General features: G+C 41.0%; 1 protein-coding gene across 2 annotated transcripts in view; it reads right to left on the reverse strand.

Annotated features, from left to right (window-relative positions):
* Nucleotides 1-23,750, reverse strand: part of ttyh2 (tweety family member 2) — a 182,892-nt gene that overhangs the window by 68,810 nt on the left and 90,332 nt on the right. For both annotated transcript variants that reach the window (XM_034193845.1, XM_034193846.1), the window contains exon 4: nt 9,149-9,369. In XM_034193845.1, the coding sequence (XP_034049736.1) occupies nt 9,149-9,369 (221 nt within the window). The remainder of the gene's footprint in view (nt 1-9,148; nt 9,370-23,750) is intronic.

Genomic DNA, 23,750 nt, shown 5'->3' on the forward strand with positions numbered 1-23,750 from the left:
TCTCCTTAAGTAGCTGTTTGTGTGGCAGAAAGTCATTTCACAAACACCCAAGGATTTTCCCAAGTGACCTAGTACCAAATACATGAAATCGACACCTTATGTCACTTATTAAGCTAGCATCTAACATGCAACAGGTGGAAAGGAGGCGGAGACACAAAACAATGTGAAAACAGGCGAAAAGGTGATATTTTCTCATGTGAAATCTCCATGAAGTGATCCCCCAGACACGTGCATGCATGATGGCCGACTGTCCGCTGAATGCCGTTCGGAGTGGCGGCAAAAATTATGGGCACAAATCTTGAGCAGTCCTTACACAAAGCGCATGAGAGCCACTGACATGGCGTACAGCACATTTGTGAAAGGCAAGCAGTACTGGCATGGTCTTTGTAGGCGCTAGGATTTGCAAGTGAATACCACGCTGCACTCTCACGGATGTTGAGCGCCACTGTCACACGTTGACCAGACGTTTGCACACAGAGTACTCAGGATGGCTGTGGACTATTATATTGTTATTACGTGAAACAAGTTGTGAAAATTCCCCCAACTTTAGGCAGAAAAAGCATGAAAATAATAAATAAATCAATAATAAAAGAAGAAGAAGAAAGAAGAAAAGCCTGAACAACCACCCAGACTTACAGAATGATATCCACTGAGCTGCATCTGTCAAGTTCGACTGACGTCCTCACAGACAGCAAAAATAAAACAATACGTCTGGATCACAGGTCCACATTCTCCACACAGTTGAAGTCCACATGGTCCACTGTCCCTGCCGCTGCCGGTAGCATTAGACTGCACGACGCATCTAGCGTGTGTGCACAGCCGAGCCACGCATAAAACTGAGTTCCATTACATGGCACGGCTCTGCAGTGGCCGGACAGGATGTATGGATACCATAATCCCTTGGAAGTGCGCCGATAACAATACGATAAAGGAATGAAGCCAGAGTGCTGACATCGTCCATCCAGCACGGCATACACAGTGGGTGTGTGCCGACCAGGAGCATTAAACTTAATTTCTACTTCTGTCCTCAGAAAAATAAATAAAACAATAAAAACAATTAATCTGGGTCATGCAGTTGGTGTGTTCAGCCTGCTCACGCACGCGTGTACACGTCAGTGACCAGGAGCATTAAACTTAATTTCCACTTCTGTCCTCAGAAAAAAAATAAATAAATAAAACAATGAACGCAATTATTCTGGGTCGTGCAGCTGGTATGTCCAGCCCGCTCACGTGCATGCATGTCGAGGACCAGGAGCATTAAACTTAATTTCTACTTCTGTCCTCAGAAAAATAAATCAATAAACATAATTAATCTGGTTTGTGCAGCTGGTGTGTCCAGCCTGCTCACGTGCATGCACATCGAGGACCAGGAGCATTAAACTTAATTTCCACTTCTTTCATCATAATAATAATAAATAAATAATAAAATCAATCCCTCAATAAACACAATGAAACCACTTCATGCAGCTTGTGCCTCCAACCCACCTATGCACATGCACACTGGGTGAGTGCTGGCCAGCTGCAGATTGAGGTGGCTGGGGGCCGCTGGAGTATTCAGTCACTTCCAGAAGTGCTGTTGCTCTCCAATCATATAAAAGGAAAAGTGTGTGTCAATCCCTCACAAGTTGTCTCACATGCTGCGTATGTTCTGAGCCGCAGAGACTGCGTGGTGAGGGGTAGGAATTGCCTGCTTGACGATTTGGCGAGGGAGTTCATAGTGGCGAATTTCTTTTTGGTTTGTTAAAAAAAAAAATCAAGTGAATTGTGGGCGCCGCCCTGAGATAAGTGAGAATGAGAATGAGATAAGTGAACATCTGTACAAGTTCAAAACTTTACTTGTATACATGTACACTTCTGATGGCCAGGAGGACATTATTGAGGAGATCATTGAGGAGATCACTAGGACATCATCAAAAGCCTGGATCTTAGTCCAAACTAAGGTAAGTTCAAGACAGTCGGATTCCTCACTCAGCCAGGGAAGTGTTACAAGTGGGGCTTCTGATTATTCCACAAAGATCACAGCAACAATCAAGGTCAGTCACCCTTTCCTTTCCAACAAAGGCACCAAAGCCACCAGTTTTCACAACCCCACCCAACGCCAGACTGGTCCACAAGGACCCATCGACTCTCAACCGCTTCACGCTATGGAATCCGGTAATCAGCGCCAATGGGACTCGGGGCCTCAGTAGGATTTACTTCTTTTCTTTGTGAGAACCAAAAATGACTGAAAAGGAAAAGAAGATGCCAACATGTAGCAAATATAAATAAGCTTTCAAAAATAGGAACTCTACATGAAGCCTCATTTGTTGCTCACTTTTCAGGCGGAAAGATTTACGTGTAAACAAAGCGTTCCTGCGTGAGCGCGCTGAAGATAAGGGGTCGACGCTGAGCCGAGCGTGCATACTTTGATAAGAAAAATCAAACAGGCTCACGCAGAAGCCAAGAAACAAACCCCCCCACCCCCCCCAACACCTCCCAAACAAGGCCTGTGATACTGATAATGAGTCCATTAACAGCTGACGTTGACTGGCTATCTCGCCGATCTTTGAGGGCTATTGATTTATCGGCAGAATGGAGGAGTCTCATTCTAGATCAATATAAACCAGCCTGTCTGTTACTAGGGAGTCCACATAAATAACACCGTCCCTACGGACGGGCCTGTTTCTGCTCTGGCACGATAAGAGCTTAACGGTGATGAGACTAAGCTCGGGATAATATCTTATCGCATCCCGCAGCACTTTATCATTTGCGTCGACTCTCTGTCGGAGTGTTGGATGATGCAGTGATTGCTGATGATTTAATCGAATGTCATTTTCAAACATCCCTCCAAACCACGTGTTTTATTCATGCAAGGGACTTAACAGTATTCCCTGAAAACTCCCTTTTGTCTGATCATTTTTTAATAACATTTACATTTACCCTGATGGACTACCCTGCAGTGGGGAATAAGTTTCATTACACTAGAAGTCTTTCAGAAAGCGCTGTAACTAGGTTTAAGGATATGATTCCTTCTTTATGTTCTCTAATGTCATATACCAACACAGAGCAGAGTAGCTACCTAAACTCTGTAAGGGAGTTAGAGTATCTTGTCAATAGTTTTACATCCTCATTGAAGACAACTTTGGATGCTGTAGCTCCTCTGAAAAAGAGAGCTTTAAATCAGAAGTGTCTGACTCCGTGGTATAACTCACAAACTCGTAGCTTAAAGCAGATAACCCGTAAGTTGGAGAGGAAATGGCGTCTCACTAATTTAGAAGATCTTCACTTAGCCTGGAAAAAGAGTTTGTTGCTCTATAAGAAAGCCCTTCGTGAAGCTAGGACATCTTTCTACTCATCACTAATTGAAGAAAATAAGAACAACCCCAGGTTTCTTTTCAGCACTGTAGCCAGGCTGACAAAGAGTCAGAGCTCTATTGAGCTGAGTATTCCATTAACTTTAACTAGTAATGACTTCATGACTTTCTTTGCTAACAAAATTTTGACTATTAGAGAAAAAATTACTCATAACCATCCCAAAGATGTATCGTTATCTTTGGCTGCTTTCAGTGATGCCGGTATTTGGTTAGACTCTTTCTCTCCGATTGTTCTGTCTGAGTTATTTTCATTAGTTACTTCATCCAAACCATCAACATGCTTATTAGACCCCATTCCTGCCAGGCTGCTCAAGGAAGTCCTACCATTATTTAATGCTTCAATCTTAAATATGATCAATCTATCTTTGTTAGTTGGTTATGTACCACAGGCCTTTAAGGTGGCAGTAATTAAACCATTACTTAAAAAGCCATCACTTGACCCAGCTATCTTAGCTAATTATAGGCCAATCTCCAACCTTCCTTTTCTCTCAAAGATTCTTGAGAGGGTAGTTGTAAAACAGCTAACTGATCACCTGCAGAGGAATGGTCTATTTGAAGAGTTTCAGTCAGGTTTTAGAATTCATCATAGTACAGAAACAGCATTAGTGAAGGTTACAAATGATCTTCTTATGGCTTCGGACAGTGGACTTATCTCTGTGCTTGTTCTGTTGGACCTCAGTGCTGCTTTTGATACTGTTGACCATAAAATTTTATTACAGAGATTAGAGCATGTCATAGGTATTAAAGGCATTGCGCTGCGGTGGTTTGAATCATATTTGTCTAATAGATTACAGTTTGTTCATGTAAATGGGGAATCTTCTTCACAGACTAAAGTTAATTATGGAGTTCCACAAGGTTCTGTGCTAGGACCAATTTTATTCACTTTATACATGCTTCCCTTGGGCAGTATTATTAGACGGTATTGCTTAAATTTTCATTGTTACGCAGATGATACCCAGCTTTATCTATCCATGAAGCCAGAGGATACGCACCAATTAGCTAAACTGCAGGATTGTCTTACAGACATAAAGACATGGATGACCTCTAATTTCCTGCTTTTAAACTCAGATAAAACTGAAGTTATTGTACTTGGCCCCACAAATCTTAGAAGCATGGTGTCTAACCAGATCGTTACTCTGGATGGCATTTCCCTGATCTCTAGTAATACTGTGAGAAATCTTGGAGTTATTTTTGATCAGGATATGTCATTCAAAGCGCATATTAAACAAATATGTAGGACTGCCTTTTTGCATTTACGCAATATCTCTAAAATCAGAAAGGTCTTGTCTCAGAGTGATGCTGAAAAACTAATTCATGCATTTGTTTCCTCTAGGCTGGACTATTGTAATTCATTATTATCAGGTTGTCCTAAAAGTTCCCTAAAAAGCCTTCAGTTGGTTCAGAATGCTGCAGCTAGAGTACTGACGGGGACTAGCAGGAGAGAGCATATCTCACCCGTGTTGGCCTCCCTTCATTGGCTTCCTGTTAATGCTAGAATAGAATTTAAAATTCTTCTTCTTACTTATAAGGTTTTGAATAATCAGGTCCCATCTTATCTTAGGGACCTCGTAGTACCATATTACCCCATTAGAGCGCTTCGCTCTCAGACTGCGGGCTTACTTGTAGTTCCTAGGGTTTGTAAGAGTAGAATGGGAGGCAGAGCCTTCAGCTTTCAGGCTCCTCTCCTGTGGAACCAGCTCCCAATTCAGATCAGGGAGACAGATACCCTCTCTACTTTTAAGATTAGGCTTAAAACTTTCCTTTTCGCTAAGGCTTATAGTTAGGGCTGGATCGGGTGACCCTGGACCATCCCTTGGTTATGTTGCTTTAGACGTAGACTGTGTTTCATAATTATTGTATGGCCTTGCCTTGCAATGTGGAGCGCCTTGGGGCAACTGTTTGTTGTGATTTGGCGCTATACAAGAAAAAAGTTGATTGATTGATTGATCTCAATGGGCACGCGCACATTCTATCATCTCATCCACAAAACGCTGTGTGAAATATTCAGGTCAGAATGTGCATAATGGAACTACCTACACATGAATCACCTATTTTTCAGCAACTGACAAACTCCTCAGTGATTCTGTCTGTACGAGAGTCATCATCTTAGTTGCTTAAATAAATGTATAATTTATCTGCCCGTTTATTTTGTCCTGCTTATCTTGCTGGGGTCACTGTGGCACTGGAAGCTGGTGTATATTTAGTGAAAGACGGGGTACACACTGTTTAATTAACATTGCATAACAGAATTTATGGTTATTTAAAGTGTGAGACCAGATTAAATAGATTTATCTGTGCTTTGTGATACACTGCCATCATTTAGGAGTGCACTCTGTCAAGAAAGAAATGAAGGTAAACCATCTTTGAAAGTCTTTTTTTGGGAGGGTGGGGGGAGCTGATCCCAGAAAAGTAAAAAACATGCTGCATCTCAATACACAGAGTGCACAGCAGTGCATGTTCAGTTTAACTTACCTTAAAAAGTACTTCAGGCAATGGGCCTCAATATTTCCATTCACTTAGGAATTTGCATGTCAATTTTATCTTGAATGCCAACTGAATGAGTTGCACGTCACACGTATGCATGATAGTCACTGAACACTCGTCACACGTATCAAATGGGTGTAAAGCTATCATAGCAGTTACTACACTTCCAACATTATGTCTCTGCTGCTGATTCTCCATGCACACGCATGCTCTGTACTCTGATTCATGTCCTCACCAGTAAACCACTCACTTTAGACTGCACCCTCTCAATAGCAAAGCAGAAAGCACTTAGTCCTAAATACACTAAATAAATACACCTTGCAATGCAATGTGCAATGACTAATAGGCCATTTTATTTAGCCCCTTTGCACCCAACACCTTGATTTAGCTACAGTGAGATTTCTCACTACATGAACAGCAGAAGGGACTCTAATTTGCCATAAAAGCATTTGCATACATGACGGACCGAACGAAGGACAACTTGCCAGAATGTGACATATTTCCAAAGAATTTCATGTGACTGTGGTTGTCAGTTTTCAAAAGAACACCCACCTCTCTTGCAGATTCATGAGTAATTTAAAAATTTTACTCTAAAAATTCTGAATTATACAGCACAGATGCAAGAACCAAGCTGCAATTGTAGAAGCACGATTGGTGACCACTTAGCAAGTAACAACACAGCAAGTCCAGTGAAAGAGATTTTAATTGTTGAGTTGAAGGTAAAGTTCTGGTTACACGGTTTAAGCAGCACGTGTGGTAACAGTGTTTGTGAGGGATGAGACTCAGAGGTGATCCAAAAATATAGGTAGGTGTACGTGGGCAATACAGAGAAAATCAACGTGTCAGGTGAACAATCCAGGAATGGCAGGCCAAACGTTACAGAGAACACATGACAGCAACAGGAAACACAGAATCTGGAAGAAGACGTTCTGGCACTCGAGTGAGGGACGATGACTGGTTAAATCCAACATGAATTAAGAATACAACAAACCAGAACTCCCATGAACCGGAATTAAAGCAGCGGGAACAGACACAGACCAAGTGACTGAAAACAAAAGCATGGACAGAAGTGAGCAGAATGAGATTGTGAGGTTTGAGCCTTTGTAATCTCTCCAATTAGTCACAACCACTTACACTCGGGGACAAAGTGAGAAGCTTGAATATCTGGGAAAGGCTCCAACCCCCAATCTCAATTCTCTTTTGTACCCCTCACTCTTCCCCTTGGCCCTACCCCTACCCCTACCCCTACCCCTACGCCTACCCCTTTAAAACAAGGGGTAAGGCAAAGGGGTATGCCTCTAGCCCTATGAATTGAGACACCCCCTTTCTCCGTCTTAGGAGAAAAAAAAAAACTGCCCGTGTCAAACTGCCATCTTCACTGTTTGTTAACATGGCAACCAAAATGCAACTTGTTGCAGTAGCCCATGTGCTCTTTTTATTTTCTTGCTTTTCTGTGTAAATGCAAAGAAATAGAAGAAGTCACAGATTTCTTCGATGCAATCATGTCAATTAATTTAATTAATTTGTAATTTATAATAATAATAATTAATAGTATTAATACTTAATTAATTAGTAATTGATTAATGTCAATAATACTAATAATAATTAATAATTAATTAATTAGTAATTAAAATTAATTAATTAGTAATTAAAATAATTTATAATAATAATAATGTATTGATTTATATAGCGCCAAATCACGACTAATCGCCTCAAGGCGCTTCACAAACATCATTTAAAAGCAGAATAAAATAAGATTAAAACACAATAAAAATTTTTAAACATAAATAAGTAAAAGAAGTAAAATAATAAAAAGAATAAAAAAATACACAATCATATAAAATACTAATGATAAAACAGGAAAACAGTTTATTTATTTAAAATAAATAAACACGAAATATATCAGTCTGTATGCAATGAATGTATACAAGTTTCACTTTTTGAATGGAATAACTGAAATAAATCAACTTTTTCATGATATTCTAATTATATGATCAGCACCTGTATGTATGTTATGAGGTGCATCTAGTTCTGTTAACCTTATATTTCTTTTTCAAATTCTTCCATTTTTTGCATCCAGCCCCATTTCCTTTAGAAATTTCCTTGACAAATAATATCAGTCTATTAGGATGTCAGGTTATGTGTTACACATATACATGTGTGTGTATATATTTTCCAACTTATTCCCATTGACGAAGCTTCTAATTATCTGCCTGAAAGCACCAAGTGCACTCAGGGCTCCCTGTTTGTTTACAAAATACACACACGTTACATACCTTGAAATCCAACAGCAGGGATCGATATTATCCAAAGATTTATGAACATACAAATTAATGTGCCTATCCTTTATCATGATTTTCTCCGTTGTGAGATATAAAAGTGTCTTATCATAGCGTTCGTGTATATATGTATTATAACGCCTCAGCGCATGAGCGACGTTACGATATTCCTCAGAACGACAATATACGCAACATGCATCCAGCAGCATACATGTTGCTGTCATAGACAACTGCCTGTAAAGTTTTTGTTCAAGTTATAACTTTCTAAACAGTGTATTTTGTAAAGAAAGCCGCTTCATTTGTGCGGCTCTTTCTGCGCCATGTTTGTTTTTCTGGAGACAGCGGTAAGCTCCTCCTACCCCTCCAAATGGAGTGTGCATCCAGATTCACTCCAAGGGTTTGTAGCCCTCTGCCTACCCCTCCGCCTCGCTCCAAAAAGAGAATTGAGACACCCCTCTGTGTCTTGTGCCTTCTCGGGAAGGGGTAAGGGGAAGGGCCAAGGGGTATAACTGAGATTCAGCCCAAGTAGAGCCACTGCTTCTTTGCCTCGGAAGGAGCCAGCTGAGGTGGTTTGGGCTTGATGAGCCCCCTGGTGGTCTCTCCAGGGAGCTCTTCCAGGCACATCCAACTGGGAGGATGCCCTGAGGAAGACCCCGGACATGCTGGAGGATTATATTTCCCAGCTGCCTTGGTAATGCTTTCCCAATTGCCATCGGAGGTTCCCTCCTGAGTCTCCAGGAGCTCATGGGTGGAGGGGTTAGCACTGCACGGTATGGCAACACTACCGATAAACTTTGGGCTGAAACTGATTTGTATACAAAATGATAGCTGTGTTCCATTCTTGGACAAACCTTTTCTTGACCGAAAATCCACTTAATAACTTCCATCTCGAATGGATTTCAACACTGGTGGTTTTCTCCAGCTGTCTGAGTAGAAGTCTCATTGCATCATTTCCATTTTGAATGACTGAAACTTCTGGTGTGGAGTTTACAACTGTGACACGTGTATTTTTTTGTTAGTGTCAGCCCTCACCTGTAGTATTCTACGTTTGCTGTTTGATCTGCGACTGCCGACAGGTCTACTTGGGCCGTCTCCCAGTCAGGCAGACCCAGCAGCTGTTTGATCACGTTGTCAGCCATCTGCTGCATGAAGTGTAGCGTCTGCACATAGTCGCCCCGTGTGGCGAAGATCTCGTCCAGCCGAGCGAGGTGTTGGTGCAGCCCGCTCTTCATGCCGCCCATGGTGCCAGTCACCTGGAGAGCATGACAGCAAAGACAGAGGTGAGATGAATGGTACAGCAGTGTTGCATGATGGAAGTGGAATACTGAGCAGCAAAATCAGACGGTCTTTAATGGTATCGTTTGCATGAAGAGCTGATAATAACACACTTAGGGTTAGAAGGACACCTGGATGAATGCTAGTTAATTAACAGGATCATTCATGAAATATTTTATGTAAGGGTATGTATAGGACAGATCAGAGGTATTTGGACACGACGCCTTCTTCATACAACAGAGCTATTTAACAGATCAATCTTGGTGGGTCTCTCCTACGTGCAGAAACGTCAAGGCCAGTGAATGATGTTGATCCAGAGAAAACTGGAAAGTTTCATCAACATGGAAATTCTAACGCTGGATCAACACAGATGTTCACAGTAGACATGCAATATCAGATTCAACTTATTAATATTACTAAGGCAAAGCCTTGGAAGGAACATCAATGTACAGTGAGGACAATAAGTATTTGAACACCCTGCGATTTTGTAAGTTCTCCCACTTAGAAATCATGGAGGGGTCTGAAATTTTCATCGTAGGTGCATGTCCACTGTGAGAGACATAATCTACGAGGTCTGTCAATAAAGTAAAGGTCCTTTTTATTTTTTTCAAAAACTATATGGATTTCATTCATATGTTTTTACGTCAGACATGCTTGAACCCTCGTGCGCATGCGTGAGTTTTTCCACGCCTGTCGGTGATGTCATTCGCCTGTGAGCACGCCTTGGGAAGGAGTGGTCCCGTCCCCTCGTCGGATTTTCATTGTCTGGAAATGGCGGAATGAAAATGACTTTTTTTCCATCAGAATTTTTTCAGAAGCTGTTAGAGACTGGCACCTGGAAACCATTCGAAAAATTTATCTGGCTTTCGGTGAAAATTTTACAGGCTTCACAGAGAATAAGGTCTGTTAGTACAGCTTTAAGGACCCCTTTAAGGATGCTCGGTGCGCCACGCTCCGAGCTGCGACAACGCGGCACAAGCCACCGGACCATTTCTAAACGGATGGCTCTGTGGATACGAGACTGTCGTGTGCTCTTTCTCTGGTTATCACAAGAGCTGGACATCAGCCATTTTCTGGCAGATTTCACTTTTAACAAGAGATTTTGTCATGGAAAGCCGCGCGGAGGCTTCGCTGATGAAGCGAGACAAAGGAACACCTCCGTTTCGGCGTGTCAGAGGACAAGTTTGGACATGTCTATCTCGGCTTTCAATGCTTACCAGTCCAATAAGTATCAGTGAAATTGTGGAGAGCTGGACATGTCCAACCTTGTCCTCTGACACGCCGAAATGGAGGTGTTCCTTTGTCTCCGGACCATTACTTTATTGACAGACCTCGTAAAAAAAATAAAAAATCCGGAAATCACAATGTATGATTTTTAGTAATTTATTTGTATGTTACTGCTGCAAATAAGTATTTGAACACCTACCAACCAGCAAGAATTCTGGCTCACACAGACCTGTTAATTTTTCTTCAAGAAGCCCTCTTATTCTGCACTCATTACCTGTATTAATTGCACCTGTCTGAACTTGTTACCTGTATAAAAGACACCTGTTCACACACTCAATCAATCACACTGTAACCTGTCCACCATAGTCAAGACCAAAGAGCTGTCTAAGGACACCAGGGACAAAACTGTAGACCTGCACAAGGCTGGAATGGACTACAGGACAACAGGCAAGCAGCTTGGTAGAAGACAACAACTGTTATGATTATTTATTAGAAAGTCAAATAAACACAAGATGACTGTCAATCTCCCTCGGTCTGGGATTCCATGCAAGATCTCACTTTGTGGGCTAAGGATGATTCTGAGAAAGCTCAGAACTACACAGGAGGACCTGGTCAATGACCTGAAGAGAGCTGGGACCACAGTCACAAAGATTACATTAGTAACACATGATGCTGTCATGGTTTAAAATCTTGCAGGGCAGCAAGGTCCCCCTGCTCAAGCCAGCACATGTCCAGGCCCATTTTAAGTTCACCAGTGACCATCTGGATGATCCAGAGGAGGCATGGGAGAAGGTCATGTGGTCAGATGATACCAGAATAGAGCTTTTTGGAATCAACTCCACTTACCATGTTTAGAGGTTGAGAACAACCAAACCGTGAAGCATGGGGGGTGGAAACATACTCTGGGGGTGCTCTTCTGCAAAGGGGACAGGATGACTGCACCATATTGAAGAGAGGATGGACAGGGTCATGTATTGCAAGATTTAAACAACCTCGTTCCCTCAGTAAGAGCATTGAAGATGGGTCATGGCTGGGTCTTCCAGCATGACAATGACCCCAAACACACAGCCAGGGCAACTAAGGAGGGGCGCCGTAAGAAGCATTTCAAGGTCCTGGAGTGGCCTGGCCAGTCTCCAGACCTGAACTCAATAGAAAATCTTTGGAGGGAGCTGAAACTCCAAACCTTAAAGATTTGGAGAAGATCTGTATGGAGGAGTGGACCAAAATCCCTGCAGCAGTGTGTGCAAACCTGGTGAAAAACTACAGGAAACTTTTGACCTTTGTAATTGAAAACAAAGGCTACTGTACCAAATATTAACATTGATTTTCACAGGTGTTCAAATACTAATTTGCAGCAGTAACATACAAATAAATTATAAAAAAAAATCATACATTATGATTTCCGGATTTTTTTTTTTTTTTTTAGATTATGTCTCTCACAGTGGACATGCACCTAAGATGAAAATTTCAGACCCCTCCATGATTTCTAACTGGGCTAACTTGCAAAATCGCAGGGTGTTCAAATACTTATTTTCCTCACTGTAGGTTGATGTAAATATATCGTGTCAATTGTATGTGATACATCATAGTTCAAAATTGCTTGGGTGTATGAAGGTCTTGAGATGAAGGTACCTTAAATAGACTGACACGATTTATTAATGGTACATACATGTGGGTTTATTAAAGGTATTCATGAAACTATCATTGCTAGTAGAATATCACTGCTAGTAAAATATCAAGAACAGAAACTTCTGTATTCTCGAGATCAATAGATGTCATTTAGGTCTTTCAAACTTTTTTCAGTAAATTAGTTCTGAGAAGCATTAGCATGGCTAAAACCCTTTAAAATGGTGGAGGTGACTGCACCATTTTAAACATTTTTCTTTTTTTGCCTCTCACATGACTGGACGTTCCTCACCATGTCATTTATGTCCTTCAAACTTTTTCAGTAAAATAGTTCTGGGGAGCATTAGCATGGCTAAAACCCTTCAGCTTCTGGCAGAGAGTGACTCATCTTTGTCGACGAGCTTTGTGAAGCTGGCGGATGACAACATTGTCTTGTGACTCCACCATTGTGCCATGCGCTGTGCCATGCGCAAGCCATATCTGAAAACTGAGGCCAATCTGACAGTCAGAGAGATATGCAAGCCACATTCACACAGATGCATTTTGCTTTATAGCTAGACAGTGTTGATCAATTGATTAATTGATTGAAATTGGCCACTTAGCTCGCCACTCATTTCTATCGTATGCGACAACATCAAAATTGATAGAGAATCGAGATATTCTTTAAATTGCAGGCAGAATATTAGCCTCACTCAATGTTGGGTGTAACATGCATTATTATCACTTTACCGGGGCGTTGCTGGGCCGGTATCATAGATTTACGTCGACGGTACCTGACTATACCCGCCCGCTGTGCGTAAACAAATGACGTCATTGCGTGCACAGCCCAAGAACTGTCTGCAGAGGGGGGGAAAAAACCTGTCTGCAGAGGAAAAGATGAAAAGGCGAGAAGTGTGTTTTGGTCCCAATATGGATATTTCGGATGATTTTCTCATGGATAGAATGACAATAAACAGCAGCTAAAGCAGCCAGCTTGATGAGGGCGCACTGCCGAATTCGGAGAGCAGCGCGCGCGCCAGCCGACACGACAAAAGTTAAGTGAGCCAACTTTTTATGTACGTGTTACATGTTGTGTATCTCAGTAAAAAGTGATAATAATGCAAATAACATACAATGACAGATATTCGCCTTCGTCAAACTCGGGTGAATATCTGTCATTTTGGGTGACTGGGCGTGAACGTCAGGCCTCTGAAAATGCATACCGCCCTCCAAAAGCATGCTATTGTATTAGTATATGTTATAAATGAACAAGAAACTGGACTTGAGCTGCGGCTTCTTTTTTGTCATTTAAATTTATTGATTTTAAGAGAATCAAAATAACCAAAAGTAACCATAAAGATAACTAAAAAAATCAAAACAGTCGGCTGGTGCACCCCCACCCCAATACCTATTTACAAGTACATATTACAGGTACAAAGATGCTGAGCAAGACAAAACAATTTCCTACAATCAACTGGGAAGAGGTAAATCCAGACATTCAGGTTCTAGCCTCATTTTCTGACAGTCTTTGTATTCTTGATGGAAATTGATGTAGTTGCAAAAGTTATCCCAGTCAGTGTCTTCATCCTCTCTCTCTCTCTCTCTCTCTCTCTCTCTCTCTCTCTCTCTCTCTCTCTCTCTCTCTCTCTCTCTCTCTATATATATATCTTCAATAGTGTGTATGCCACAGGAATGCCACTGCCTCCAAAACACTGGTATTTTGCCAATGCAAATAGCTGGATTGTTCCAGAAAGATGAATACTTTTGTGTTGAACATTTTATGTACAGATTTCTGGCACAATTTATATTTGGAATCAAATGGCAAACAAATTTCTTCTTTGATATCTACCCATTTTTGTCCATGCTTGATCTTTTCCCAGTGTTTAATTTGGCCATTTCCAATGACAGGCAATACAAATTTGCATAGGGCAATCCTAGACCGCCTTTTTCTTTAGATGCATACAGTTTGCTCAGTTTATTCTAGCTCTTTTCCCTTCCCATAAAAATTGTTTGATCAGATTTTCATACTGTTTATGGTAGGTGGTATTACAGTTGGTAGCATCATAATTAAATAATGGAACTGTGAAGATATAACCATTTTTATAATATGGATTTTACACCACAGTGACATTTTAAGCTTTCTGCATTTTTCCAAATTTGTCTTAATTTTTAGCAGAGCTGCTGCTTTTTTGCATTGAAAGGAGTCAGCTGAGGTCATTTGGGCATGGTGAGGATGCCCCCTGGTCTTCTCCCTAGGGAGGTCTTCCAGGCATGGTCAGCCTGGACATACAAAAGATATTTTCTGTAACAGCTACATATTCCTGCTTGCTAAATGTTCAAACCTGCTTATTCTGCAGTACCAGTTACAGGATATTTTAGTGACTGGAAGAATTTCAAAAGTACCACTTGGTGCTGAACACAGAATGTTGGGCATGAGTGGGTGTATTTGGTCAACTTTGACAGAAAAAAAAAGTGGCTAAAGGTGACAAGAGCCCAAACGTCAGGCTGGTGATCAGGGATTTAAAGTAACTACTGAACAAGGGTAGGGTGGATGTAGGTGAGAGGAATATAGAGTGTGGGTGTCATTTTTAAGAAAACAGCTCAGCTAGAAAAAAATAAATGGCCAAAAGGTGAAGAAACTGGTTTACTGCAGCCACATTTGACAGTAGATTTGATCAAACCTTTGCAGCACTACCTACAATAACACCACTGAGTCTCTTTGGCATGCTGGATTTGAACCTTGTTGGCCAAACAAAGCCGCACCACCTACGTGCAGAACTCCACAAGCGTGAACCATTTCCTGAGGTTTAATTATCACTGTTTGCGCCGAGTTAAAAGTTGTTTACAGGCAAATGGCATTCCTGCGATTTGATAATTAAAAAGGGTAATAAGAATTTATTTCCCAAATCCTTCCTTTATTGGTCCCCCGTGGGGCATAGAGGAAGGTCCAGACCTTGCTCAAAACCCGCGCAATAACGGGACATATTGAAATTTAGTGGTAAAAGTGGTAAAACCGGTTCAAACCAGTTCCACATGCATGTTTAAGACTAAAGATAGACTAAATGTATACCAAAAAAAAGTATAACTGTTTATGTAATGTAATTACGCAATACCAAAATGAATAGCAAAAGAAAACAAAATAATATATAAGCACACAGATATATCTAACAATCTGTTTTTGGACCAGTTTAAATTTTATACATTTGGGGTTTTAGAAATTTATTAATATGCAATAAAGTAAGCTAGCTGCAGCTACCTCAGGACCGAATTGGTCCACCTAATGTTCTAGATGTTTGAGAGAAAAAGGACAAAAGAACAGTTCTCTTTTCTGGCTACTATTTGTAATGTAATAGTTTAATGTATGTACCCAAAACCAATCTGTGGCTGGTATTTTATTTTTAAAAAGTAAATGACAACAGAACCCCTATTACAAAAGAATAACACATAAAACACCAGCGGTACTATGTAGTTTATCTCATCGCTCATTGATTCAACTTAGTAGGAATCAGAGCTGAGATATGAAAGCGTGCAGTCTATCTGATCCACACCTCCCGTGCGACTATCTTATCTAGAGCGCCTCAGGAGGCGACCAATGCTGCTAATCTTGGCTTCATCTTGGTCTGATCCTCCCTGTGTAAAGTGAGCTGCACTGATCAAAAAGATATTATTCCCAGTCTCGCCTGTCTTTACCTCATTCTGGTGTTTTTTTTAAGGCACAGGGGAACATTCCGAGTCTCTCCCACAAGCAAATAAATTGGTGCAAAGCCATTATATATAGTTTGCACAAGCCGGGACATAAAAACAAGCAAACACGATAAATGACCAAACTGACAAACGACAAACGGCCGGAAAAAAATGAGGTTGTGCTGTGAAATATCAAGAGTAGGATTGTACTCTAAGGAATAAAAATATAGATTGGTGGATGTTACGTAAGGCTTCTGTTACAAGAGTCTGCATATTTATTGCGAGAAAGAAAAGCAGTGTGAGAAGGGGTGGCGGAGAGGTCAAATCCATCTCCCTCAAATCAATACCTCCAAGAAAACCACACAAATGAAACAAAAAAAATGATTTGGTATTTAATATGGAAGGTTCAGAGTCTACATGTGTTGTGTGGACTTGAAAAAGGTGTACGACCGGGTCGAGTTATGCAAAGAAGCAGAAGACGATGATCAGTAAAACAGGAGACAGGAGACCTGCCCCCTCTGTGTGCGCGTCCAACATGTTGCACATAGCAGAACGAGTGCTAAAGTGCTAAAGTTTTCTCCGGTCACCAATCCAAAATGGCGATTGTCCTGCTTGTTCACCGGGCCCTCAAAAAGCCAGATAGAGATGCCGAAATCTCCGCCCCCCCTATGCTGTGTCCAGCCACATCTATTCATAGAACAACACTGCTCCACATCCAGTGTGAATCGCGAGCTACATATTTGTGGATCTCTGAGCACTTTTGTGCCCAGAATGTCTCAAAATTCCATAAATGAGCAAGGCAATGAATCCGTGTGATCACTGAATCATACTTCAAACAGAATTCAGTTTTGCAAATGCCTTTTTTTTTTTACAAATGCAAAAATGATTTACAAATACATTTATTTGTAAAAACCAACACACAAGTTACAAATGAGAAATTTGTTTTCATGAATTGCGAAACACGTGTGCAACTGTAGATCCCTCTTTGTGCATTTGCAGGTATTAATAAGAAAAATTTACTCCCTAGTATTGCGGGAGTTTGGGGTAATTGTAACAACAGTTACCCCAGTAGGAGCCGTGTCTGCATTCCATTGGACCTGTTCCCAGTGGGTGTTGGACTCTGCCAGGGTTGCACCTTGTCACCCATCCTGTTCGCGATGTTCATGGATAGGATTTCAAGGCGTAGTCAGGGACCAGAGAGTGTCCAGTTTGGTGACATCAGAGCTGCATCTCTGCTTTTTGCCGATGATGTGGTTCTATTGGCTTCATCTGGCAGTGACCTCTGATGCGCATTGAGTAGGTTCGAGGCCAAGCGTGAAGCAACTGGGATGGGAAGCAAGACCTTCAAATCTGAAACCATGGTCCTCTGTCGGAAAAGGATGGATTGTCCCCACTGGGTCAGGGGGAGAGTTACTGCTCCAAGTGGAAGAGTTCAAGTATCTCAGGGTTTTTTCACAAGTGGGAGTAAGTTGGAGCATGAGATTGACTTGACGGATTGGGGCAGCGTCTGATGTTTTATGGATGCTGTACCGGACTGTCATGGTGACGTAGGAGCTGAGCAAGAAGGCAATGCTTCAAGTCGATTTACACTCCTATCTTCACCTATGGTCATGAACGTTTGGTAATGACTGAAAGAAAGAGATCGCTGATGCAAGCGGTGGAAATGAGATTCCTCCTTCAGGTATCTAGTCTTACACTCCCATTCAGGGTGAGAAGCTCGAGTATCCAGGAGGTACTTGGAGTAGAGCTGGTATTTCTTCACACTGAAAGAAGCCAGTTGAGGTGGATCAGTCATCTGGTGAGGATGCCTCCCTGGTCATCTCCCTAGGGAGGTCTTCCAGGTACACCCAACTGGGAGGCCAACTGATTATATTCCCCAGCTGGCTTAGGAGTCACAGGACTTAGCTGAGTATAGGGAAGTTCGAGATGAGCTATTTGGTCTGCTGCCAATGTGACTGCAGCAGAAAATGAATGATGGATCAGGACTGGGAATGGAGGACTGTACTCCTCGAAGTATCTTGCCCCAAACAATAGTGTACATCTCAGGTAGTACATAAATCATTCCATTTCTTCAACTCGGAATCTCGACCTTTAAGCTCCCAGACATGGCTTTGGATACGAAAAATAAGCTCTAAATATTTGATTTACTTTTTCACACAAACACCTCCAATTCAGCTTTAGTGTTACCTTAATAAGTACACCTGGGGTGCAAGCAAACATCAGGGATATATTTTACAATATATTTTCTTAACCATTATATTTGTTCAGCTGAAATTTTATGTAACTGTCACCTATACAATTCCACTTATTTTGATGCAGTTTGATTAAATACTCTGGGCTCCACAGGGATTTTTTTAATGGGGCCCACTTGGACCCCAGTTTGATGTAATGGTATCTGGTTGGACTTCAAAGCAAAGTTTTGAAAGTTTTCAAAACTCTGTTCAAAACTTTTCAAACGTTTTGTGCTAATTTTTCAAAACTACTGAACTGTCTGAGCAGTTTTTATTCAAGTCACTTGCATCACAGCAACTGTAGTGAGGAGGGGAAGTATTGAATTCTTGTATTGAAATGTCATGTTGACAAATATAAAAGAAAAGGATTAAAAGTCTTTCAAAAGGAAATGGGGTTTATCAGCTAGATACATTGTTTGACACGGTTTGTTTCCGATCAGTGAGACAGCTTCATGAAATCAGCTTGTGTCTGGGTGTTGATTAGGAAAATCCAAGACAGAATTCATAAAAGTCAAACATGACGTGGACTAATAATGTGGATTACCCCAGTAACTGTTTTGCCTCACTGGGTAAATATGCACCAATCCTCACATCATGCCAAATTAAACAGAAAGCAACTGAAATCAATTGCCAAAATGCTTCCGAAGATAAAAAAATTCAAATTTTATTGTTTTTTTTTTTATCTTATGCCGCAATCCACATTTCTATTTTGATAATATAAGTTAGCCAAAGATGGCAATTTCAAATCAAATCAAATCAATTTCATTTATATAACGCCAAATCACAACAAACAGTTGTCCCAAGGCGCTTCATATTGCAAGGCAAAGCCATACAATAATTACAGAAAAACCCCAACTGTCAAAACGACCCCCTGTGAGCAAGTACTTGGCGACAGTGGGAAGGAAAAAATTTGAGGTCTGTCATACAATTTCTGATTTGCATACAATGCTTCCATTCACAACTTTACAGAAAGTAATATGTCCTGGACTTAAAACTTCAGTCTGTGTATGATTATTCCCCAAAGTTTCTGTTATCTTGGTCGCTTTGCATAAAAGTCATGTTCATTCAAAATTATGCTCCAAATGGTATGATTTGTTGGTGAAATAGGCCTCCAGGCAAAATGTCTTTTCCTCAGTTGACCAAGACATGTTGGGGAAGACAATTAGAACAATAAGAAATCCCTTGGATTTATTACAATGTTTATGGGTTCTGTTATTTTGGTCACCCTGTATTATATCAAAGGGGGCTCATTACTTATGCAACCCGTCATCTTAGCTTTTATATTTTTAATTAATTTACACCATGTTGTAGAGTTTTGCTTTGAGTTTGAGTTTGAAGAAGATAATTTTAGAAATTTTTATATTGAAAAGCCTGATTTACTTTTTGTATATGAAAAGGCATAATTAAAATGCATGAAATATCAAGCGGTCCAACACTTTTGGAGGGCACTGAATATTCTCTTTTCCCCCTATAATAGATGCACAAAGAATGGAATTTGAGTGTGTTTACTGAGGTTATTTTCCAGGATTTTGAACGTTTTCGTGCTCTGGCTGTGAATGCTTGGCAGTATTAAAAGGTCTCCTCCAATTAAAGTTGCATGTGCGAGTTGGAGCATGAAATGGAACATGAATCTCAAGTGGTCCAATCGCCACATCTTCGCCTGTTGTAGAACTCACAAGTGTTTTATGGGTTTCTTGATAAAAGAAGGGAATTAAAAATCAAGGCTTACGGAAACCTGCCAACCCACAAGCAAAAATGTGATGGTTGACCAAGAGCACAAAGTCACACTGCAATCCTGCAAAAAATAAATAAAAATAAGAAACCGTTCCTTGACTAGTGACATCAACAACCACAGCAGAGGAATTCAGCAGGCTTTCAACTCCCTATGTGGTTGTAGGTTAAAAGATCACCAGTTCACACAGAGTGGACTGGTGTGGAAAAGTGGTCTGGATGTGGAGACAACCTCTGGCCGTGCATCAGTGCTTTCACTTCAATGCTGAAAGGTTGCTTATCTGGCCATGGTAGGACAATGCAGTCAGCACAAGAAAGCAAAGTGACCATCAGACACCTCAAAACTCAAACACATCTACCAGCACAGCTAATAAACATTCAGTAATGAGATTTGTAGCTGCAACATTTGGACATATATTTCTGTGAAATATTCCCCATGAATGTATGAACAAGTGCATAATCTGCACTAATCCAAATGCTGAAAGCCTTACCATCGACAAATGAGGCTTTTAAAAAGTATAGTTCAGTGATTTGGGCTTTTGACCTTAAAATCAATAGGGGATCACTTCAGGGGATCACCATGCCACATTACTGACTGACTGGCTCACTGTAAATAGTGATGTCCAGCCCTCTGGCTGTGCAATAGGAAAAACAAACAAACAAAAAAAGTTCAACCAATCTTCTAGGTGTCTGGTGGTGATGGTGTAAAATGAACGAATACCAAGAGAACAAGCTGATTATAGTGCGATTACACATAAAGAACACATGATGGCACTACTGCTTTGGGAATGGAAAGAGCAGAAAGCCTCAGGGCCCTATCTTGACAATCTTTGGCACACAGCCTAAAACATGGTTCAAGTGAATCTGGGGCGTGTCCAACTTATGAAACTATTTACATTCCGCACAAACTGAGCACAAAGGTGGGGATATTTAAGATACGTTCACAAGTGACAGCAAACAACAGAGGGAAAGCGGCGAATTGAAATTCATTTTCAGTGAGAGTGGGTGTTTTGCAGCAGCAAGAGACAACGGCCGCTCTGCTGCTAGCTAGATGGGGCCAAAATATACTTGAAGTCTATGTGATGCAACTCGGTGACCGCCAATCCGAGTGAATAGCACAAAAGCATTAAACCAGCTCATTGTTCGCACAAACAAATTTATCCAAGATGGTGGAAAATGTTCAGAAACAGCTGCGTTTTTGTGTAAACCTAATATGTTTATCAAATCTAAAAATGCTGTTAATGTAACCAGATCTCTGAAGTGATTTACAAGACATATTACGACGCTGTTGTGTGCTCTCTCCATCTAGCAACAAAAGCTGCTCCTTGTCTCCCTCATTTATAGCTAATGTGGCCGTAGCATTAGTCACTTAATGAGTCCGGTTGTCCATTAGTTGTAATACTGATGAAAAGTTTGAGCTGTTTAGTTTTGCATATTTTGTTTAGTAATTGCACACATAAGTCTGCATCATGTTTCTTCCTGTGGTTGCTAGCTGAGTGGGAAGCACACGACGTGTCATGGTCAACACAAACGTCATGTGAGTTTCAACCACATATACAATAATAAACTGTCTTCCTGAAAAATACCTCATGATATAAAGTGAAAAGAATAAATGGTGTAATTTTTCAGGAACACAGCATAGTGAAGCAGCTACAATGCCACCAAAAGAGCAGCTTTTGTTAGCTAATGAGCTAGCAGCTGCTACTTACAGAACAGTGTAAACACTGGAATACTGATATTCTATGGCTTGTGTGTTGTCATGAAATTATTTGTCACAGCAACTCAAGAAAAGAGGCCAGTTTCATGATGTTTGTTTACTAGTGACTGAACATAGCTGCGCGAGCTCTGTTGATAATAACACAGCTCATTCCAAGATCTATCCAGTGCTGGCTCGGACCAACGCTGGGATGCTCTGAAAAGGCACGCACACAAAGTATGAGTGTATAAGTATACAGTGAGGAAAATAAGTATTTGAACACCCTGCGATTTTGCAAGTTCTCCCACTTAGAAATCATGGAGGGGTATAAAATTTTCATCTTAAGTGCACGTCCACTGTGAGAGACATAATCTAAAAAAGAAAAAAAAAATCCGGAAATCACAATGTATGATTTTTTAATAATTTATTTGTATGTTACTGCTGCAAATAAGTATTTGAACACCTACCAACCAGCAAGAATTCTGGCTCTCACAGACCTGTTAATTTTTCTTTAAGAAGCCCTCTTATTCTGCACACTTAACCTGTATTAATTGCACCTGTTTGAACGTGTTACCTATATAAAAGACACCTGTTCACACAGTCAATCAATCACACTCCAACCTGTCCACCATAGCCAAGACCAAAGAGCTTGCTAAGGACACCAGGGACAAAACTGTAGACCTGCACAAGGCTGGGATGGACTACAGGACAACAGGCAAGCAGCTTGGTAGAAGACAACAACTGTTATGATTATTTATTAGAAAGTGGAAGAAACACAAGATGACTGTCAATCTCCCTCGGTCTGGGATTCCATGCAAGATCTCACTTTGTGGGCTAAGGATGATTCTGAGAAAGCTCAGAACTACACAGGAGGACCTGGTCAATGACCTGAAGAGAGCTGGGACCACAGTCACAAAGATTACATTAGTAACACATGATGCTGTCATGGTTTAAAATCCTGCAGGGCAGCAAGGTCCCCCTGCTCAAGCCAGCACATGTCCAGGCCCATTTGAAGTTCACCAGTGACCATCTGGATGATCCAGAGGAGGCATGGGAGAAGGTCATGTGGTCAGATGAGACCAGAATAGAGCTTTTTGGAATCAACTCCACTTACCATGTTTAGAGAATGAGAACAACCCCAAGAAAACCATCACAACCGTGAAGCATGGGGGTGAAAACATCATACTCTGGGGGTGCTCTTCTGCAAAGGGGACAGGACGACTGCACCGTATTGAAGGGAGGATGTATGGGGTCATGTATTGCGAGATTTTGGCAAACAACCTCCTTTCCTCAGTAAGAGCAATGAAGATGGGTCATGGCTGGGTCTTCCAGCATGACAATGACACACAGCCAGGGCAACTAAGGAGGGGCTCCGTAAGAAGCATTTCAAGGTCCTGGAGTAGCCTGGCCAGTCGCCAGACCTGAACTTAATAGAAAATCTTGGGAGGGAGCTGAAACTCCAAATCTGAAAGATCTAGAGAAGATCTGTATGGATGAGTGGACCAAAATCCCTGCTGCAGTGTGTGCAAACCCGGTGAGAAACTACAGGAAACGTTTGACCTCTGTAACTGCAAACAAAGGCTACTGTACCAAATATTAACATGGATTTTCACAGGTGTTGAAATACTTATTTGCAGCAGTAACATACAAATAAATTATAAAAAAAAAATCATACATTGTGATTTCCAATTTTTTTTTTTTTTTTTTTTTTTTTAGATTATGTCTCTCACAGTGGACATGCACCGAAGATGAAAATTTCAGACCCCTCCATGATTTCTAAGTGGGAGAACTTGCAAAATCGCAGGGTGTTCAAATACTTATTTTTCTCACTGTATATGTATAAGTGGAAGGCATGTTGTCGGCAAAAAGAAGTAAGAATTTGAGCTGAAATCGAGTAAAAATGGAGAAAGTAGGTCAAAGTTCTGAGCAGTGATGCCGGTAACGCGTTACTTAGTAACGCGTTACTCTAATCTGACCACTTCTTTTAGTAACGAGTAATCTAACGCGTTAATCTTTCCAAGTCAGTAATCAGATTAAAGTTACTTCTCCATGTCACTGTGCGTTACTATTATTTTTCATTGTGGGTCGATAGCAGCATTAAACTTGGTCTGTGGGCAGGAGGTCGGGGTTCGACTGAACTACACACTTTAAGCGAGCTGTGAGCTTTTCATCCGCATTTTTTCGC

This window comes from Thalassophryne amazonica, chromosome 18, assembly GCF_902500255.1.
Source record: "Thalassophryne amazonica chromosome 18, fThaAma1.1, whole genome shotgun sequence".
NCBI classification, from domain to species: Eukaryota; Metazoa; Chordata; class Actinopteri; order Batrachoidiformes; family Batrachoididae; genus Thalassophryne; species Thalassophryne amazonica.